Raw genomic sequence first — 19,186 nt, forward strand, 5'->3', positions numbered from 1 at the left:
GGGGGGTGTTCGGCTCATCCCTTTGTGTGGTGGTTTATCTCTACGATATCCTCTGATTTTTTAAGTCCCTGGAGAGCCACCATACAGATGTCTGTTGTGTGCTTCAGAGACTACGAGAGAGCACTCTCTAGTGGAAATTGGAAAAGTGCGAATTCCATTGTGAACAGGTGAAATTCCATGTCATTTCCACTGCTGGTTTTTCGATGGACCCAGAGAAACATTCAGCGGTCCTACAGTGGCCTCGACCCGTGGGTTTACGTCCAGTGCAGAGTTTTCTTGGCTTTGCCAACTATTATCAGAAGTTTATTCGTAAATTCTCATCTCTGGTCAAGCCCTTGACTGATATGACCATTATAACGGCAACCCACAGAGTTGGTCTCCGGAGTCCATTAAGACCTTTGAGAGTCTCAAAGTTGCCTTTGTTTCTGCTCCTGTTTTGGCACACCTTGATCCTATGTTGCCTTTTATACTAGAAGTTGATGCTTCCGAGACTGGAGTTGGCGCCCTTCTGTCTCAATGTCCTAACTCTGAGTGCGCTATGCATCCATGTGGCTACTTTTCCAAGAAATTGTCATGGAGTGCAATTATGAGATTGGTGACAGAGAGCTGTTGGCGATCATTTTAGCCCTGAAAGAATGGCCACATCTCCTTGAAGGTTCCACTGTGCCGGTTATCATTCTTACTGACCATAAGAATCTCACATTCTTGTCTGAGGCTTAGCGCCTCTCTCCCAGAAGGGCGCAATGGGCTCTTTTCTTGTCAAGTTTTAATTACATTGTCTAATTCTTACACGGTACTAAGAATGTAAGGGATGGCGGCTTGTCAATTTTCCTCCACTTCCAAGATGGAGTCGGTTCCTGTGATTCCTCCTGATCGTATTCTGGCTACGGTTCACACCAGTCTTACTTCTCCTTTGGGTGACAAAATTCGTGCTGCTCAGGTCGATGCTCCTCCTGAGAAACCTTGTGACTGATGCTATGTTCCCGAGAGTCTCCGTACTGCCGTGCTCCATTCTTACCATTCTCCCAAGGCTGCTTGCCACCCTGAGAAGAATCAACTGTTTTGGGCCATTTCCCAAAAATTCTGGTGGCATAGTCTACATGCTGATGGCAGCCTTCGTGGCTGCCTGTTCCATGTGTGCTCAGAGTAAGACTCCCCGACACCTTCCAGTGGGCCTCCTACAACCCATACTCAATAGAGAGAGGCCCTGGACCCACCTGTCTATGATTTAATTGTGGAGTTACCCAACTCCCAGGGCAACACTGTTATCTTTATGGTGGTTGACCGGTTCTGGAAAATGTTGCATGGTATTCCATTTAAGAAGTTGCCAACTTCTAAGGAACTGGCTTCTATTTTTGCTTGGGAGATCTTCCGCTTACATGGGCTACCCAAGGTGATTGTCTCAGACAGCAGTAGTCAGTTTGTGTCCCGGTTCTGGCGAGCTTTTTGTGCACAGTTGGGTATTCAGCTTGTTTTCTCCTCTGCGTATCACCCACAGTCTAATGGGGCCACAGAAAGTGCCAACCAGTCCTTGGAGCAATTCCTACATTGCTATATCTCTGCCCATCATAACAACTGGTCAGACCTCTTACTGTGGGCAGAGTTTGCTCACAATAGTGCCTTGAATTCAGCTTCCCATTTGTCCCCATTTATGGCGAACTATGGTTTCCAGCCTTCCATGTTTTGTGCCTCGTTTGTTCCGCAGAGTATTCCTGCGTTAGAGGAGCATCTCAGTGGTCTTCGTTCCACTTGGGCACAAGTCCAGAAGGCCTTGCGACATGCTAACGATAGGTACAGACTCCATGCTGACCGCAGACGCCTCCCTACTAGGTTGGGGACAGAGTCTGGCTGTCGTCTCGCAACCTCCAACTTCGTGTTCCTTCTTTGAAGTTCGCACCTTGGTTTATTGGGCCCTTCTGTATGCTTCGCAGGATTAACCCAGTGGCTTACACGTTGGACCTTCCTCCTAGTATGCGCATCTTTAATGTGTTTCACGTATCCTTATTAAAACCTTTGGTCTGCAACCGCTTTACCACCTCGGTGCCACGTCCTTACCCTATACAGGTTGAGAACCATGAGAAGTATGAAGTACAATCCATTGTTGAGTTCCCTAAGTTACGTGGGCGCATACAGGACCTGGTGCATTGGAAAGAGTACGGTCCGGAGGGACGCTCTTGGGTCTCATCCTCGGACATACATGCCCCTATCCCCCTCTGTGATTTCCATTTTCCCTCAAGCCCCGTGGTCCTCTGAGTGGGAGGGGTCGTTGAGGAGGTGGTACTCTCAGGGCTGGGCTCAGCCCTTCCTTCTCTGAGCTGGGCGCTCAGCTGTTGGCTAATTGTCAGCTCCTTTATCTCTACAGTATGATCTGCTCGTCAGTCCTGCCTACTTAAAGCCGTCCAGCTCACTTCATCCCTGCCTTCGCCTTTGGTCACATCTCAGAGACTTTTCTCCTGCGTTCCTGTTGAAGATTAGCTCGGCTGATGTCCCTTCTGGCTCCTGATTCTGCTTGCTGTACTACTACGTTGATCTCTGGCTCTGTGACTTTGGCATTGGCTGACTATCCGATCTGGTTACTGAACTCTGGCTATGTATTGACTACGCTTACTATATTTACCTTTTTATTATTAATAAATAAGTGTGATTAATTGTACTTCTGTCTCGGTCTGATTCATGGTTTCTGACACTCCAAAGCTCTAAGTGCTGTTTTTCTTTGGTGCTCTGTTCCTCTGTTATCAGCAGGGTCACTTATGACAACTTCTCTGACACATGAGATAACAGCAGCTGAAAATTTGTATAAGGGAGGGAGCTTAGAGGGAGATAAGCAGGGAGCTTGTCTATTCAGACTACAGCTTTGCATGTTCCTTCATTCCTCTGCCTATGTGGAGGGACGAAGTGTCCCTTTCCTCCAATCGGCTCTCACAAAGTGTAAGCCCAGACTCCACACACCCACTGCTGAATGAGGAAGGAAAATTTGTAACACGATGTGCACTTTCCTAATAGTGTAGAAAGGCATAGACAGTAGATATACAGTTGCGCTCATAAGTTTACATACCCTGACAGAATTTATGATTTCTTGGCCATTTTTCAGAGACTATAAATGATAACAAAAAAACATTTCTTTCACTCATGGTTAGTGTTTGGCTGAAGCCATTCATTATCAATCAAATGTGTTTACTCTTTTTAAATCATAATGGCAACAGACACTACCTAAATGACCCTGATCAAAAGTTTACATACAACAGTTCTTAATACCGTATATATTGCTCCCTTTAACATCAATGACAGCTTGAAGTCTTAAAGCAGTTGTTCCAGAGCTTAATAAATGAGCAGAAGCTCTGCTGACTCCCATCATCCAATCATGTGCAATTACATGCAGGTCAGGAAAGAGGGTTTTTTTTAACAAGGGGGCTCCCAGATCTCGGCCCCCACCCTATGTGAATGAGTATGGGATACATTGTACCCCTACTCATTCACCAAAAACAAAAGTGTTAAAAATAAAATGCAGTACACAGGTTTTTAAAGTAATTTATTCGTCTCTTCCGACTTCTTCCCACCTCTCTGGCTCTTCTAGCTTTCTCCCTCTGTCCTCTGTCTTCTGCCTCTGCCGAGCCTTCTCTCCTCTCTGGTTCTTCCCCCTCTGTCTGCTGTCTAGTGCCTCTGCCGGGTCTTCTCTCCTCTCCGGTTCTTCACCCTCTGTCCGCTGTCTTCTGCCTCTGCCGGGGCTTCTCCGCTGTCTTCTCGCTCTTTTGCCGGGTCTTCTCAAACCACACATGTGAGGTATCACCACGATCGTTGGAGCAAGAGAAATAATTCTAGCACTAGATCTCCTCTGTAACTCAAAACATGCAACCTGTAGAATTTTGTAAACGTTGCCTATGGAGATTTTTAAAGGTAAAATTTGTCACCATTCCACGAGCTGGCGCAATTTTGAAGTGTTACATGTTGGGTATCAATTTACTCAGCGTAATATTATCTTTCACAATATAAAAAAATAGCCTAACTTTACTCTTTTTTTTATTTAAATTTTATTTTTTTTTCCAAAAAAAAGTGTGCTTGTAAGACCACTGCGCAAATATGGTGTGACAGAAAGTATTGCAATGACTGCCATTTTATTCTCTAGGGTGTCTGAAAAAAATATACATAATGTTTGGGGGTTCTAAGTAATTTTCTAGCAAAAAAAAATGTTTTTAACTTGTAAACACCACATCTCAATACGAGGCTCTGTCCTTAAGTGGTTAAATCGTCTGACAGACACCTGTAAACGTTAAATCACCTGACAGACACCTGTAAACATTAAATCACATGACAGTCATCTGTAAACATTGAATTACCTTACAGACATCTGTGAACAGTAAATCACCTGACAGACACCTGTAAACAAGAAATCACCTGACAGACATCTGTGAACAAGAAATCACCTGACAGACACCTGTGAACATTAAATTACTTGACAGACATCTGTAAACAATAACCACCTGACAGACATCTGTAACCATTAAATCACCTGACAGACACCTGTAAACATTAAATTACCTGACAGACACCAGTGAACATTAAATTACCTTACAGACATCTGTAAACAATAAATCACCTGACAGACACCTGTAAACAATACATCACCTGCAAGACACCTATTAAATAATAAATCACCTGACAAGCATCTGTGAACATTAAATTACCTGACAGACATCTGTGAACAGTAAATCACCTGACAGACACCTGTAAACAATCTCAAAAAGCTGCAGTCGCTATTAGCCTATCATTGCTTTGTATGGGCTGAGCAGTCGCAGCTGTCATTTCAGATGCAGGAATATGCAGATTCTTGCCACTGACAGGAAGTGCTAATCACCCATGTGAATGGACCCTATAGATGAGAATGAGATCTCTGTGCTTGATTTCCCAGATCTATACACCTGATGTGGCCTTTATTATGGGTTTCCATTCTCCCATGTCAATTTTTCAATGCAGCAGGAGTAGTTGGAACGCACAAAGGTGAAGTCAAGGCAGCGCAATCTCATTGCTGAAGTAATTATAACAAAGAAGGGGTTAATTCAGCCTGCCATGCTCTATCTGTAACTACAACATTCTGTAGTTATGGATTGAGCCTTTAAGGCTCCGTTCACACTTGAGCAGAGCGACTTTCAGACATTTTTATTTGAGAGCTTTTTTTGGTTTTGGTATTACAAGCGTTTTAGATGTGTATTACAAGTGCTTTACAGTTTCAGGCAATTTTTGTTTAGCCAAAAAAAAGCAATAGGGGGAGGAAATTAAGGATGGGGAGTTGCTGTTTGAGAAAAAAAGAACGCACAACAAACCTCTCGTAAAATGCTAAACTCACGCTTTTCAGGTGTTTCTATTGAAGTCTATGGGGCCAGAAAAGCTTGTAATTTGCCCAAAAAATAAGCTCATGTATTTTTTTAAGCGGCAGACGTTTTGCTTCATGCAACAGAACATTCATACAGTGGTGTGAAAAAGTGTTTGCCCCCTTCCTCATTTCCTGTTCCTTTGCATGTTTGTCACACTTAAGTGTTTCGGAACATCAAACCAATTTAAACAATAGTCAAGGACAACACAAGTAAACACAAAATGCAATTTGTAAATGAAGGTGTTTATTATTAAAGGTGAAAAAAAATCCAAACCATCATGGCCCTGTGTGAAAAACTGATTGCCCCCTAAACCTAATAACTGGTTGGGCCACCCTTAGCAGGAACAACTGCAACCAAGCGTTTGCGATAACGTGCAATGAGGCTTTTACAGCGTCCTGGAGGAATTTTGGCCCACTCATCTTTGCAGAATTGTCCTAATTCAGTTACATTAGAGGGTTTTCGAGCATGAACGGCCTTTTTAAGGTCATACAACAACATCTCAATAGGATTCAGGTCAGGACTTTGGCTAGGCCACTCCAAAGTCTTCATTTTGTTTTTCTTCAGCCATTCGGTGGTGGACTTGCTGGTGTGTTTAGGATCATTGTCCTGCTGCAGAACCCAAGTTCGTTTCAGCTTGAGTACACAAACAGATGGTCGGACATTCTCCTTCAGTAACTCTTGATAGACAGCAGAATTCATAGTTCCTTTTATCACGGCAAGTCTTCCAGGTCCTGAAGCAGCAAAACAGCCCCAGACCATCACACTACCACCACCATATTTTACTGTTGGTATAATGTTCTTTTTATGAAATGCAGTGTTCCTTCTACGCCAGATATACTTGGACACACACCTTCCAAAGAGTTCCACTTTTGCCTCATCGGTCCACAGAATGTTGTCCCAAAAGTCTTGGGGATCATCAAGATGTGTTGTGGAGAAATTAAGACGAGCTTTGATGTTCTTTTTGCTCAGCAGTGGTTTTCTCCTTGGAACTCTGCCATGCAGGCCATTTTTGCCCAGTCTTTTCCTGATGGTGGAGGCATGAACGCTGACCTTAACTGAGGCAAGTGAGGCCTGCAGTTCCTTGGACGTTGTTGTGGGGTCTTTTGTGACCTCTTGGATGAGTCGTCGCTGCGCTCTTGGGGTAATTTTGGGCGGCCGGCCACTCCTGGGAAGGTTCACCACTGTTCCATGTCTTCGCCATTTGTGGATAATGGCTCTCACTGTGGTTCGCTGGATTCCCAAAGCTTTGAAAATGGCTTTATAACCCTTTCCAGACTGATAGATCTCAATTACTTTCTTTCTCAATTGTTCCTGAATTTCTTTGGGTCTCGGCATGATGTGTAGCTTTTAAGGATCTTCTGGTGGACCTTACTGTGTCAAGCAGCTCCTATTTAAGTGATGCCTTGATTGTGAACAGGTGTGGCAATAATCAGGCCTGGGTGTGGCTAGAGAAATTGAACTCAGGTGTGGACAACCACAGTTATAGTATGTTTTAACAAGGGGGGCAATCACTTTTTCACACAGGGCCATGATGGTTTGGATTTTTTTTCACCTTTAATAATAAACACCTTCATTTACAAATTGCATTTTGTGTTTACTTGTGTTGTCCTTGACTATTGTTTAAATTGGTTTGATGTTCCGAAACACTTAAGTGTGACAAACATGCAAAGGAACAGGAAATGAGGAAGGGGGCAAACACTTTTTCACACCACTGTATGTGAATAAGGGCTATTGAAATTATTGGGATTTGGCTTGTTGAGCATTTTAGAGCTACAAGCTTCGAGCTAAAAATCGCTTAGGTGTGAATGAGACCTAACTGAAACCCAACAGACCTGAATAATCTACCTAAAAATTGCAGGTTGATTTACTAAAACTAGAGACTGCAAAATCTGGTGCAACTCTGCATAGAAACCAATCAGCTTCCAGTTTTGTTTTATTTATTTAAAAAAAAAACCTTATTGAACAAGCTGAAGTTAGAAGCTAATTGGTTACCATGCATAGCTGCACCAGATTTTGCTCGCTAGGGTCTTAGTAAATAAAGCCCAAAGTCCCAAAACATTGATTCTAAAGCCCCATACACACTATCAGATTTTCTGCTGATTTTTGTCTTCAGGTTTACCAAAACCATGTAGTGCAAGGGCCTGCCTGATTGTATACAAATTGAAACTCCTAAGGTTTGGCCTCAAATTATATGTTTTTGGTAAATCTGAAGGAAAAAATCATCAGAAAATCTGATAGTGTGTATGGGGCTTGAGGCATCCCTCTGATTATCTGCAGATACTGCCTGTCTGAAAACATAATGATTTGTGTGATTCTCATAGACATGAATTCAATTAGAGGATGCCTAAGTCATAAGGCTATTGACCACTTGCCAAACTTATACATACATATACAGTGGCAAGGCGGCTCTGCTGCGCTGGATCACATACTAGGTTTGTACTAGGCACTTCCGGGTAGGGGACGCATTCATGTGCCGCCAGGCGACCCGGCTGTCGTGTGGTTAGATACTATGTAAACAAGGCAGAGCTCTGTCGTGTCAGCAAATAAGTGATGAATTTTCTTTCCCTGCAAAGCAGGGAAAGAAAATCCATCACTTTCCTTAGTAAAAGCAACACACACACACACAGTACACCAAAACACTGGCTAGGCACACAGTTAACCCTTTGATCACCCTAGCTGTTTAACCCCTTTCCAGCCAGTCTCATTAGTAGAGTGACAGTATATATATTTAGGACTGATTACAGTACTAGTGTCACTGATTCCAAAAAGTGTTACGTGTCAGTGTCAATATCAGTGTCAATATCATGGTCCTGCTATAAGTCGCTGCTTGCCACCATTAGTAAAAAAATAAATAAAACAAAAATTCCAGTATATATCCCATAGACACGATAACTTTTGCAGGAAACCAATGAATATACACGTATTTTGATTTTTCTTTTACCAAAAACATGTAGCAGAATAAATTTTGGCCTAAATTTATGAAGACATTTGATTTTAAATTTTTTTTTTATTGGATATGTTTTATACCAGAACGTAAAAAATATAGTTTGTTTTTTTCAAAATTGGCGGCCTTTTTTTCTCTATAGCGCAAAAAATAAAAAACACAGAGGTGATCCAATACCACCAAAAGAAATCTCTATTTGTTGCGAAATTTAATTTATGTACAGTATTGCATGACAGTGCCATTGTCAGTTAAAGTAGCTCAGCGCCGTATCGCAAAAAATGGCCTAATCAGGAAGGGGGTAACTCTTCAGAGGTCAAGTGGTTACAAGTAACATTTTCATTTGTGCACTTACTCCCCACTGCTTTTATTATCTAAATGAAGATCATGAGAGGCTAAGATGCTAAGATAGTGGACCTCTGTATCAAGATGCATTGCTTTTCACTATTCCTTTTTTGTTCCTTCCAGTTACTGATGGAGACGGTGGATTCAGAGGTAAGGAGTTGTCCTCTCTGCCAACTGGCCTTCCCTGTCGGATACCCAGATGATGTCCTAATAAAACATATTGACTCTCATCTAGAGAACAGCAAGATCTAACAGCATTCCAACACTCACTTTGGTGTCCATGACACAGAGGCTCCAAGCAATGGGGTCCCAAGCAGTCGCCTATAATAACCACCCATTTGACTTATACATTAGTAATGATTACCTATATTGTATACTGAATATCTGTATACTGACCCAAGAAGTGCAGTATAATGATAATATGCTAAGAATGTGAAGACATTGCATTGTAAAGTCAGGCTCGCTCATGGTGAGCAGGAGCGTGGAGTTCAATCACTTCAGTTAACACACTGCGCACTATAATGATGCCGAGTACTAGACACCTAATGTACACAATAACGAAGGGTGGGTATACATATGCACACTGAAATGAACACATTGCACTTTATAATAAATGGTTCTGAGTATATTTATGCATCTTTACCACTGCAGCTGCTGTGGAATTGTAAGTCTAACGTGCTCTACAATCTTGTGGGTAATAACATGCTCAGATATTGACGTTCACAACAGCTGTACTACCACAGGTTTCTTGTATTTGTAAAATGTGGCCATTATCATCTGTTTTTGGGGTTCTAATAATTGAAAAGTAAAAAAAAACAATAGGGCTTGAAATCTATAGTATGTGCAGATGACCTCTACCACAATAAACTCAGCGGTTAGATAGCTTGTCGGTGCAGTGGGCCATTGAAGAAAGTTTTGGATTTGAATACTGTATGTAAGACATGGACCTGTTAATTGCTGTATGGTGTCTGCCATGAGAGCATTCCCATAGGGTTGATTGAACCCTACAAGTAAGTATCTCCTAAATGCAATGATGGCAGAACACAACTTATACCTAAGAGAGGATTAATCTCTATTTATTAAAACTGCACTGGAGGAACATCACATGATATCATAGGTGTGCACAGCCTATTGCATTAGGGTGTGCACCCCAAAGCTCAAACACATATGCATGTGTGTTCATGTGTATATATATATATATATATATATATATATATATATATATATATATATATATATATTGACGGTGTCAGTAGAGCAATGGACAGTGTCAGTAGGGCAGAGATAGGTGTCAGTAAGGCAGTGGCTGGTGTCAGTAGTTTTTATTATTTTATTTTTCATTATTTTTTACAATTTTATTTATTTTCTTTTATTTCTTTTTGCTAGTTTTTTAGGAGCCCCATTAAGGAGCTTTGGTGAAATATCAGGAGTCTAATGAGGGGGAAACTGCGCCACACAGGGTGATTAGGGTGTGCCTGGGCACACCTGGTACATCCTGTGCGCATGCCTATGCATGATATACAGCAACACACACATATGTATCACGCTCGCTGGTAATGTTTTGGTCAGTATAGTAGAGTTCTTACATGATTCTAGTGACACCTCCTACTTCATGGCACCATAAAAACAGAGAATGAAAAAAGGATGGATGATTTATCATAAAATAGCGCAAATTGTTCAAAAATGTAAAATTGTTAACATCTGCAAAGCATTAATAATTTACCATCAGTATTGTTAATTATTAGTGTCGCTTTCCAACCAGCACACTTGTTTCAGTACTGTCCGTCTGGCTCACAGTTCAGTGTTGGAGCCTAGCCCCAGTGTAGAAGACAATTTCAGCTCAATGCTTTAGAGAAAAATCAACCATACTGTTACTTTAAGACCCTTTCTACAGATAACATTTTCCCTTGCAGTTGGGTCATTTAATCCAGCAAACAATTCTTTAATTCAACCAATCAGTAGGTGACTAACGCTTGCCATACACGGGTCGAATTTCAAAAGAACTTTCTTTAGAAAATCTTATCTAAGAATTTTCGTACGAATTTCGCACCATTAGTAGGCTGCAGCAACGGCTGATTTTCATGCGGCCATTGAATTTTAATCAATGAAGGGAGAATCGTGCGAGAAATGTAATCGAAAAAAAAATGCGCATGTGCAAGAAAAGAAAATTCCTGGAAAGAAAAGAAGATTCCCAGACAGGAAAATTCTTTTCTGTAGGAACATGAGGTGACATTAAAGGTTTGGTTGGTCGAATTTCGAAATCAATGGTGGCACCATCGAATCACAAAACGCACAAATTTTCTGATTTTCAAAAGAAAGTTCTTTTGAAATTCGACCCGTGTATGGCCAGCATAATACTCCTTTCCTGATCAGTGGACTAGTTACGTAGCTGCCACTATCTCGTACACTTAAGCTGCCCATCCAAGAGGGAATTTGACAGAAGTGATCGAGATTTCAATTCCATTTTGTGGCAAAGCAGTCAAAGTCATAAAATTGTGATTTTGATTGAGTCTATTAATTACATGCTGCAGTAGTAGGCAGTAGAATTTTCTTGGCATGTTTAGTAGAGTAGGGCATGTTTCGGTAATGGTTTCAATAGTTTTAATGGGGGTTTTGTATTGAGATCATGTGTTGGTCCTTGGCTGCACGACATCTAGTCAGAATGAAGGGTTGTCAAACACGTTTTATCTGTGTATGTAGGGTGTGGACCACCTTGAATGCATGGTCAAAACTCAATAGTTTGGTTTAACTTTTTATTGGTATTCTCAAAATTATCAAGGCTGTGCATTTGCAAGAGATTTGGGCTCCCCCTCCATTCCATAATATTCAATCTATCATTTATTCCTTTATCGTTCTACATTCTAACCCCAAGTTTTTCCAGCCACTAACCATATGGCAAGAACACCACCACTTACATGCCCATTCAACACTATATAAAGATCACGTTAGTCAATACTTCCCAATGATTTTTAAATCTTTTATACATTCTTTATATAATATAGATCGTTTCTTTGTGTGAGGCCCCTCAAATCCACCAAAATGCAATGACTGTATGATTTTGCGAATACCAAGAAAGAATTAAGATGTGAATCAAATCACTGAACTTGATGACTCTCTGTAGAAAGAGTTTCTCACCCTACATGTACAGTGGTAGGCAAGACCTAGCTGAATCAACTACTGTGCTCTTCCAGAGAGCCCTTACTGAGGGTTCTATAGTGGGTTAGAATGTCAAAGAGATGATTAGTGTAAATTGTGGTCCACAGGTAACATATTGCACATGATCAGTGCAAACAGAAGTAAAATTAAAATCTACAATGTAACTTGTAACCGCTATTCATCACTTAGCTTTAGTTTAGCCCTATTTATCTATTACTAATGTTTTATTGTCTTTAGTTCACTGCTAGAATTTTGTATAGATTAGATTGTTGTCTTTCAGGCTCCAAAATTTATAGGAAAGTATATCGATTTATGAACTCTTGTATATAATTTGGCCTTGCGAAGAGGAAAATGTCCCAGCTGGTCTATCTATGCAATTTCAGTAAATTGAGGTGGATCCTTTCTTAAACTCAAGTTCTTTTCTGCCATCTTTGTATTTCATGTTTGCATGTGGCTGTCTAGTGGACTGCCAGTAGCAAGATCATGCATCTTGCATCAATTTTCTTCCTGTTTATGAACTACTTCCCTACATACCTGTGAAAGTCCCTGCTCACTTTCCAACAGGTATGGCTGAATGCAGAAGAGGACAAGAGGGCACATTAAGTGCCTGTGTACACAACACTTAAAGGAGCCAAAAAGCATGCAGATTATCTGCAATAAATGATCATTCAAGCCATCTGGTAATAACTATATTTTACCAAGGCTGCCCCCAGTTTTCTGGCCCTCTTGGATATGGAATGCCTGGAATGGATGATGTAACTTCTATTTTTAACCAAATGACAAGATTGGTGGACACCAAGTCTACCAGAATTGGTCATTACCATGAATAGTCCACAATCTGATTCGAAACAGAAGCTTTAGTCACACCAGTCTGCATATATACAATATATACTTTATATAGTACATATAGGCATGTGTATTTGGACATTAAGGCCTCACTCCCCAAACTTTAAAATGCATTCCTAGTGTGTGGCTTGCTATGATAAGAAAAGTAAGGGGCTGCATTTCTAAGCACTTTTGACGCAGAGTTGGGAGGGGGGGGGGGGCGTTAGGGGTTTGCATAGAAGGAGTCAGGCATATGTTTCAAGCATTCTATATTAAAGTCTATGTATATATTGACACAAAAGAAAATTTTGTCTACTAAACTGTGTTTGTACAGCATTTTTGGGGGTTTATTCATTAAGGCATTGAAAAGCATGAACTGACCAAACTGGAATAGTATTGCTTGCTATGCATTGCACACTGCCTTACTGAATTAGCCTAACGATTCTGAAGAAATACTTCAACAGAAGCTGATCCTATAGGAACCCAGGTGTCTCCTCTAAATATGCAAAAACATAATCTAATTGGTTTCCGATAAATCGAATGGTCTCCGATAGGCTTCCAGATAAATTTGAACTCCCGCAACAGACTGAGAAAAAGCTAGAGTAAAATAGAACCTAATTCAATGGCAACCATTCAGGTCTAAACTTTTAAATGAAATAGTAACTCAAAATGGATGCTATGCACAGTCCTGTCACATTTTGATCTCTCCATGTTTCAGTGATGTCACTGGGCCTTAAAGTAAACTTCACTTGTCTAAACTTGTGGAAAAATCTAATTAAGCATTTGGTGAAAAAAATGCCTAAGTAGAGGCCACTTTCACTTTGACTTCCAATTGGTCAGAGGGTCTCCCATAAAATCAAAGGAAGGCTTGTGAAGTGGGAGCGGTGGGGCCAAGCTGAACTTAAATAGGAAAAGTTAAGTTCTGCACATATTTTGCACGTGTATTGAGTATCCATATTTCTGGCTCTACTGATCATATTGAATTTTTTTTTTGGTGAAGGTAGTCTCTGCTTTTGCATGTTTATTGTTATGTAGAAAGTTTGGAGTTTCAGTTAAACCCTTTATTGACTAACTTTAGTTATGAAAGATTAAACCTTTCAGGGTACCTTAGACCACTTCTGAAAATGGCTTTTCTTTTTTTTTTTGTTAATTGTGAATCTAGAAAGGTTCATTCTTTGGCAGAGGGTTTGACCTGTCTCCAAAAATCCTTTAGGACATTTTGAACATAATTCCAGGTATAACACATTTGAGATCTTATATGTAGAAGGTCCCTCTGGGTACTACTTCCTCCCAGCCATTACTTTCGAAATTTTGCATAACAATTTGAGACTTTGCAGCAAAAAGTATTGGGCTGTTAGAAGTTCTCACAATAAGCTTTCTTAGATTGGGTGATTGTTAATATGCTAGTAGAAATAGATCTAGGAATATTTCCCAAAGTCTGTAGTTTTTATGCAGAGGAGGCTGGAACCTTTTTGTGACCTTTCTTAAAACTTCTAGGTGTGAGTTGTAGGTACTCTCTTGGTGCGAGGTGTAGCTGACCACTATTGGAACCCGATTCTTCTTTTCAGTCTGTATATAGTGTAAAAGATTAGTTCCGGGAATGTTAATTGCTTTCCTGATCTGTGTGTTGGCTGCAACTGACTTATATCCCTGTTTTAGGAACTAAGGCTTGAGCTGCTCAAGTTGGGTATCTCTGTCTGTGGTGTCTGGTGTCTGAACAGATCCAATTGTATATAATGACCTGACTATAGATGAGAAATTCTTATATGCACTTGCAAAGAAAACTGTCCCGTCTTAGGTATGTGGGACAGCTTGTGGGTTTTGTGTTAATGGATCTCTGAAAAGGTCCTTTAATACATTGTAGTTTGGTTTGATTTAAAGTGGTTGTTAAGCCATTCTACCCTGTATACACCATCAACTTTGCTTCTTATTATAGTGTCCCCCTCTGTGTGTGATTTATTAAAATAAATGCAGCAAATACCTAATTTCACTGCCAAGATTGGGATCACTGGCCAGCTTTCTCCTTTCCTCCTCTGAGAGATGCAGCGGCCGGGGCTGAGATTCCTCTGCTGATGTCAGTCTGGAGGGGAGGAGGAGAGAGCTGGCTGGTCATGTAATCGCAATCTTGGCTCTTAAATGAGGTATTTATAGCATTTATCTTTATAAATCATTCACAGAGTGGGACACTGCAATAGGAGGCAGTGATGATGGTGTATACAGGTTAGTGTTATGAGAGCAGCAGGAGGGGGAGGGGCGGCTCACACACAGACAGAGAGGGGAGGGAGGAGGAGGATACAGGAGCAGATAGGAGAGCAGATAGCAGGCTGCTGATGACAGAAGCATGTAAACTGTCCACAATGTCAGGGCTCAGCAGCCAGGATACACCATGGTCAGTTTACAGAGGGGTGGGAAGAAACTGGCAGAATGAGCCAGGTTTTTTAGGTGTTACAGGGGGCCAAATGACACACGAGAAGCACTGTCATATAACATGCTTTAAAGGAGAAGGATCCATTATTTTATTTTTTTGGGGTAAATCATCAGACGTGAAAACGGGTCACAGGAGTGCAGAACGAAGTTCACTCATGTGATCCATAGGAGAAGTAGGGCCAAAAGAGAATTGGTCTTCTTCTCCTTTAAGTTAGCCAATAAAAGGTATCACTTGAACTCCAAACTTTCTTCAATAATCAGTGGCTAACATAATGCACCAATCTAGTACTGCATTTTTTTAAATTATATGCACGGTTTGCATTGGCCAGGATAGTGTCAGGTTTTCTTTAATTCAAGGAAACTAATACGTTGTTTACTCCATTAAATAATTTCACTTCACATTAATAAGTGCCTCCCCGACTATCTAGTTGTAGCTTTTAGTGGATTTGTACTTTAGAAATATCCTTGTCATCAGTTAGATGCAAGCTTTTACATTTTCCATTATGTTTTATTTACCCAAAAGTGCTGTTGTCAGAGCTACCTCTTTCCACTTGCCTAGGCTGCCATGTCCATTTTAGAACATCCTTTCTACATAACTCTTATACATCAGTGTTCCAGCTAACCTTTCTGTTCTCTTAGCAGAATTCCTTCCCTCAAAACTTCACTTCAAATTAATCATTCTGGGATGGATATGTAGCACTAAAGCTGGCCATACATGATTCAGTTTTTTTTTTATTCAGCCAGCGGGCTGAATAAAGACAAAATGAACCAATTCCCCTATCCACACAACTGAGGTGGATCCCCCCACTCTGTCGTTATATTCTGACAGCAGGACTCCCTCACTATCAGAATATATTGATTGGTTGCATGCAATTTTCCAACAAGGTTCATGAGAAGTTGATCAATAGGTTTGACTTCTTGTAAACAGGAATCGCCATACATGGATTGAACTTCGGTTGGTTCTTGCTGAACGGCCGAAATTCGATCCATGTATGATCAACTTAACCCTTGTGGTGAATTTTCCTCACAGCTGCAACCAAACATGGACCGATCCACTGATAGCGACAGGCAAGCAGACTCCCATGCCTCCAATCTTCATTTGCAATTTTATTGGCTCAGTCTAGGAATAAAGTTGGTGGCTTAAATTTATCTAGGAGAAACCTACTAGGGATAGTAAGGTTGCTGGCTGCTTTAATGCTTCAGGGGCAGCCTCCCAGTTACAAAAGGATCTTTTAAGAGAAAATTATTTGTTGGCTCTAAATTCTTCAGTATCAATCTCTCAATCACAATGGATCCCTATAGTACGTGTATTGGTGGCCATAGATACTGCAGTAGCAGCCTCCCAATAATAACTGGTTTGCGGGCCCCAGATACCTTAAAGAGCTAAATACTGAACTCTCCATGCCATGTCAACTTGGCAGCAGCTTCTCCTAAGCTCCCCTGGACATTTTTCCACTTAGTAGACTCCTCTGAAGATGTTCCAACAGGCATCCATCCTCCTGATCCTGCAGATCCAGACTCAGATCCTAGGAAAGGCCCTTTCTGCAAACTACAACCTCCCCAGGCATTAGGCCAAACATCATCTTAAAGCAAAGCCTAGGGAGTAATGACTTTCAGCACTCACATCTTCACCAGGCAGAGCCTGGGAGACAAAGGCCTTTGTAGAAAGCTCTCCCCAAATATTCCCTCAACAGTAGAAGCCATAAGTAAACATTGACCTTGGGCTTAGGAAAAACCCAACAAACCAAGATAACATAATCAAACAAAGCTCAGGATGCCACAGCCTAGCTGCCAACACTAAATTCAAACTAGGTGCACTCTATTCCTTTCTGGAATTACACTCTCCCAGGCAACAGGCTTGCTAGGTAAAGATCAATGGACCCACATCAAGGCAAAGCCTGGAATTTAAGGACCTTCAGCATTCCCACCCTCACGAGGCAGAGTCTGCGAGCCAGGGACTTTTCTAGAAGGTCTCTCAAATATTCTTTTCCCTTGCTCACATCACTAGCATAAACACCTCAGTGATTGGCCAGAGTGAAATAGGTATTCATACCATTGTATTTTCCTAGTGTACCTACTGGAGAACACTCAATTGAAGCAGGCAGAAGTAGACAAAGTCCTTGAACTTAGGCAAAACTCGAACCAAGATAACATAAACAAACCTAGCTGCCAGCACTAAATTTATGTTAGGGGCACTCCAGCTTAAGGGCAGGGACCCTACAGATAAATTAAGAGAAACAGTAGGGAATCAATGTATTTGTTTTTACAGATTTGTTGGTTCGTTATAGAAATATGCTGGTTCTGTACTGATATCAGTTGGATGTGTTTACAAATCACTGGTTTGTAAATCATAGCTTCTACAGTATATCATTATTTTCTACTTCTGTAAGGTAATGCATGTCGAGTGCTGTTCTCCTGTACCACAGCTTCTAAACTAGATTAGGTCAATCATTTATATGGAAAGAGTTATCTCTGAAAATAGCCATATTTTGCATGACACTGAATAAGTTATGAATTTGAAAATGCTATGGATCCTCTTCCAACTGTAATGCCACCTGTTGAACAACTAAATTATTTATTGGGTATGTGCAGTTTCGAATTTTTGTGTATTTTTTTTTTTGTAAAATCTTTTTTATTGAGTTTTTCAATAGCATAGAAAATTGCCCACACCTGGGCCAACAGTACCCACGCAGGGGCAAACTCTCCACTACGGCTACAACCGCAATTTTTGTGTATTTTAAACATACACGCTAAAGACATGCTGGTAGGTTAATTGGATCCTGTCTAAATTGGCCCTAGTATGTATGAATGTGATTTAGGGACCTTAGATTGTAAGCTCCTTGAGGGTAGGGACTGATGTGAATGTATAATATATATTTGTAAAGCACTGCGTAAATTGGCGGCGCTATACAAGTACCTGAAACAATAATAATAATAAAGTAAAGGTCTGTATCAATGGACTTTTGTTTTTGTCAGAGCTGCTTCTTTCCCCATACAAGTCGATGGAAGCACAAAAGCAGATTGATGCAGCTTAGAAGGTCAAATAAACTTGTCAATGAACTCTCAATGGTCCCAGGAGCATCTCAAACTGATCTTAAATAGGGATGGGCTCAGGCATGTTCAGATCATAGTCCCAACCCATCTGAGCAATCCCACCAGGAAGCCATCACTGCACACCTCCACCCATAGGCAGTGTGTGTATGTGCAGGTGTGGGCTGGGCAATGCCTCACTGCCTATGATTGGAGGTGCACAGTGAGGGCTCCCTGGCGGGATTGCTTAGGTGGGTTGGGACTATGATCCCAACACGCCTGAGCCCATCCCTAATCTTAAATGCAAGCGGAATGCACCTGAAAGCAAGCTGCATTTACCTGTTGTATGTGCAGCTGTGGGCTGGGAAAAGCCTCACTGCCTATGATTGGAGGTGTGCAGTGAGGGCTCCCTGGTGGGATTGCTTTGGTGGGTTGGAACTATGATCCCAACAAGCCTGAGCCCATCACTAATCTTAAATGCAAGTGGAATGCACCTGAAAGCAAGCTGCATTTACCTGTTGACCCAAGCCCAAAGCCCCTCAACACAGGCCTTATTACTGCTGGTTGATGTGGAAAATAGACATACTGTACCAGTAACCTTAATATTGCAATTGCTGAAATAAAGCCATGCTGAAAGGATGGTGGATATTTAGTTGAAGAGGATACCCACACTCTATATATCATTGTTCTCTTGTTTGTATACCTGAATGCATTTTAAAATATGCTAATTAGTCTTCCCTACTTTAAAAACATTTATTTGTAATCTGCAGCCTAGTATGTAGAACCCCTTTTCATTTCTTCCCTTTATGGCTGTGATATGTTTTCTCACTACATTTCCCTGCATGCCCTTTTCCAGCCATGTGGCTGTCCCTTTCAACTCATTATTTCTATATATATCTGCCCACAGCATGGACAGCTTTCTTTGCGCTTTCTTTGCCTTGCCCTTATGATGTCATTAGGAGCAAAATATAATATTGTCATTTGAAACTGGTTGTTTGGCAGCAGGGTTCCTATAAACTAGTCTTGAAATAGTCTATCCACCCAACTGATATTATATTTTTACAGATAGATGCCAGATGGACCAACCACGTGC

At 41.1% G+C, this 19,186-nt stretch overlaps 1 protein-coding gene across 1 annotated transcript in view; it reads left to right on the forward strand.

Moving 5' to 3' along the window:
- TBKBP1 (TBK1 binding protein 1) overlaps positions 1 to 18,023 on the forward strand; it is a 303,529-nt gene extending 285,506 nt beyond the window's left edge. Inside the window, exon 9 of the mRNA XM_077459725.1 lies at positions 8,779 to 18,023. Within this exon, the coding sequence (XP_077315851.1) occupies positions 8,779 to 8,907 (129 nt within the window). The 3' untranslated portion in view covers positions 8,908 to 18,023. The remainder of the gene's footprint in view (positions 1 to 8,778) is intronic.
- Positions 18,024 to 19,186: the final 1,163 nt, after the last annotated feature.

Source organism: Lithobates pipiens, unplaced genomic scaffold (assembly GCF_037356315.1).
Source record: "Lithobates pipiens isolate NorthernLeopardFrog02 unplaced genomic scaffold, aLitPip1_a1.2 Scaffold_28, whole genome shotgun sequence".
In the NCBI taxonomy this organism is placed as follows: Eukaryota; Metazoa; Chordata; class Amphibia; order Anura; family Ranidae; genus Lithobates; species Lithobates pipiens.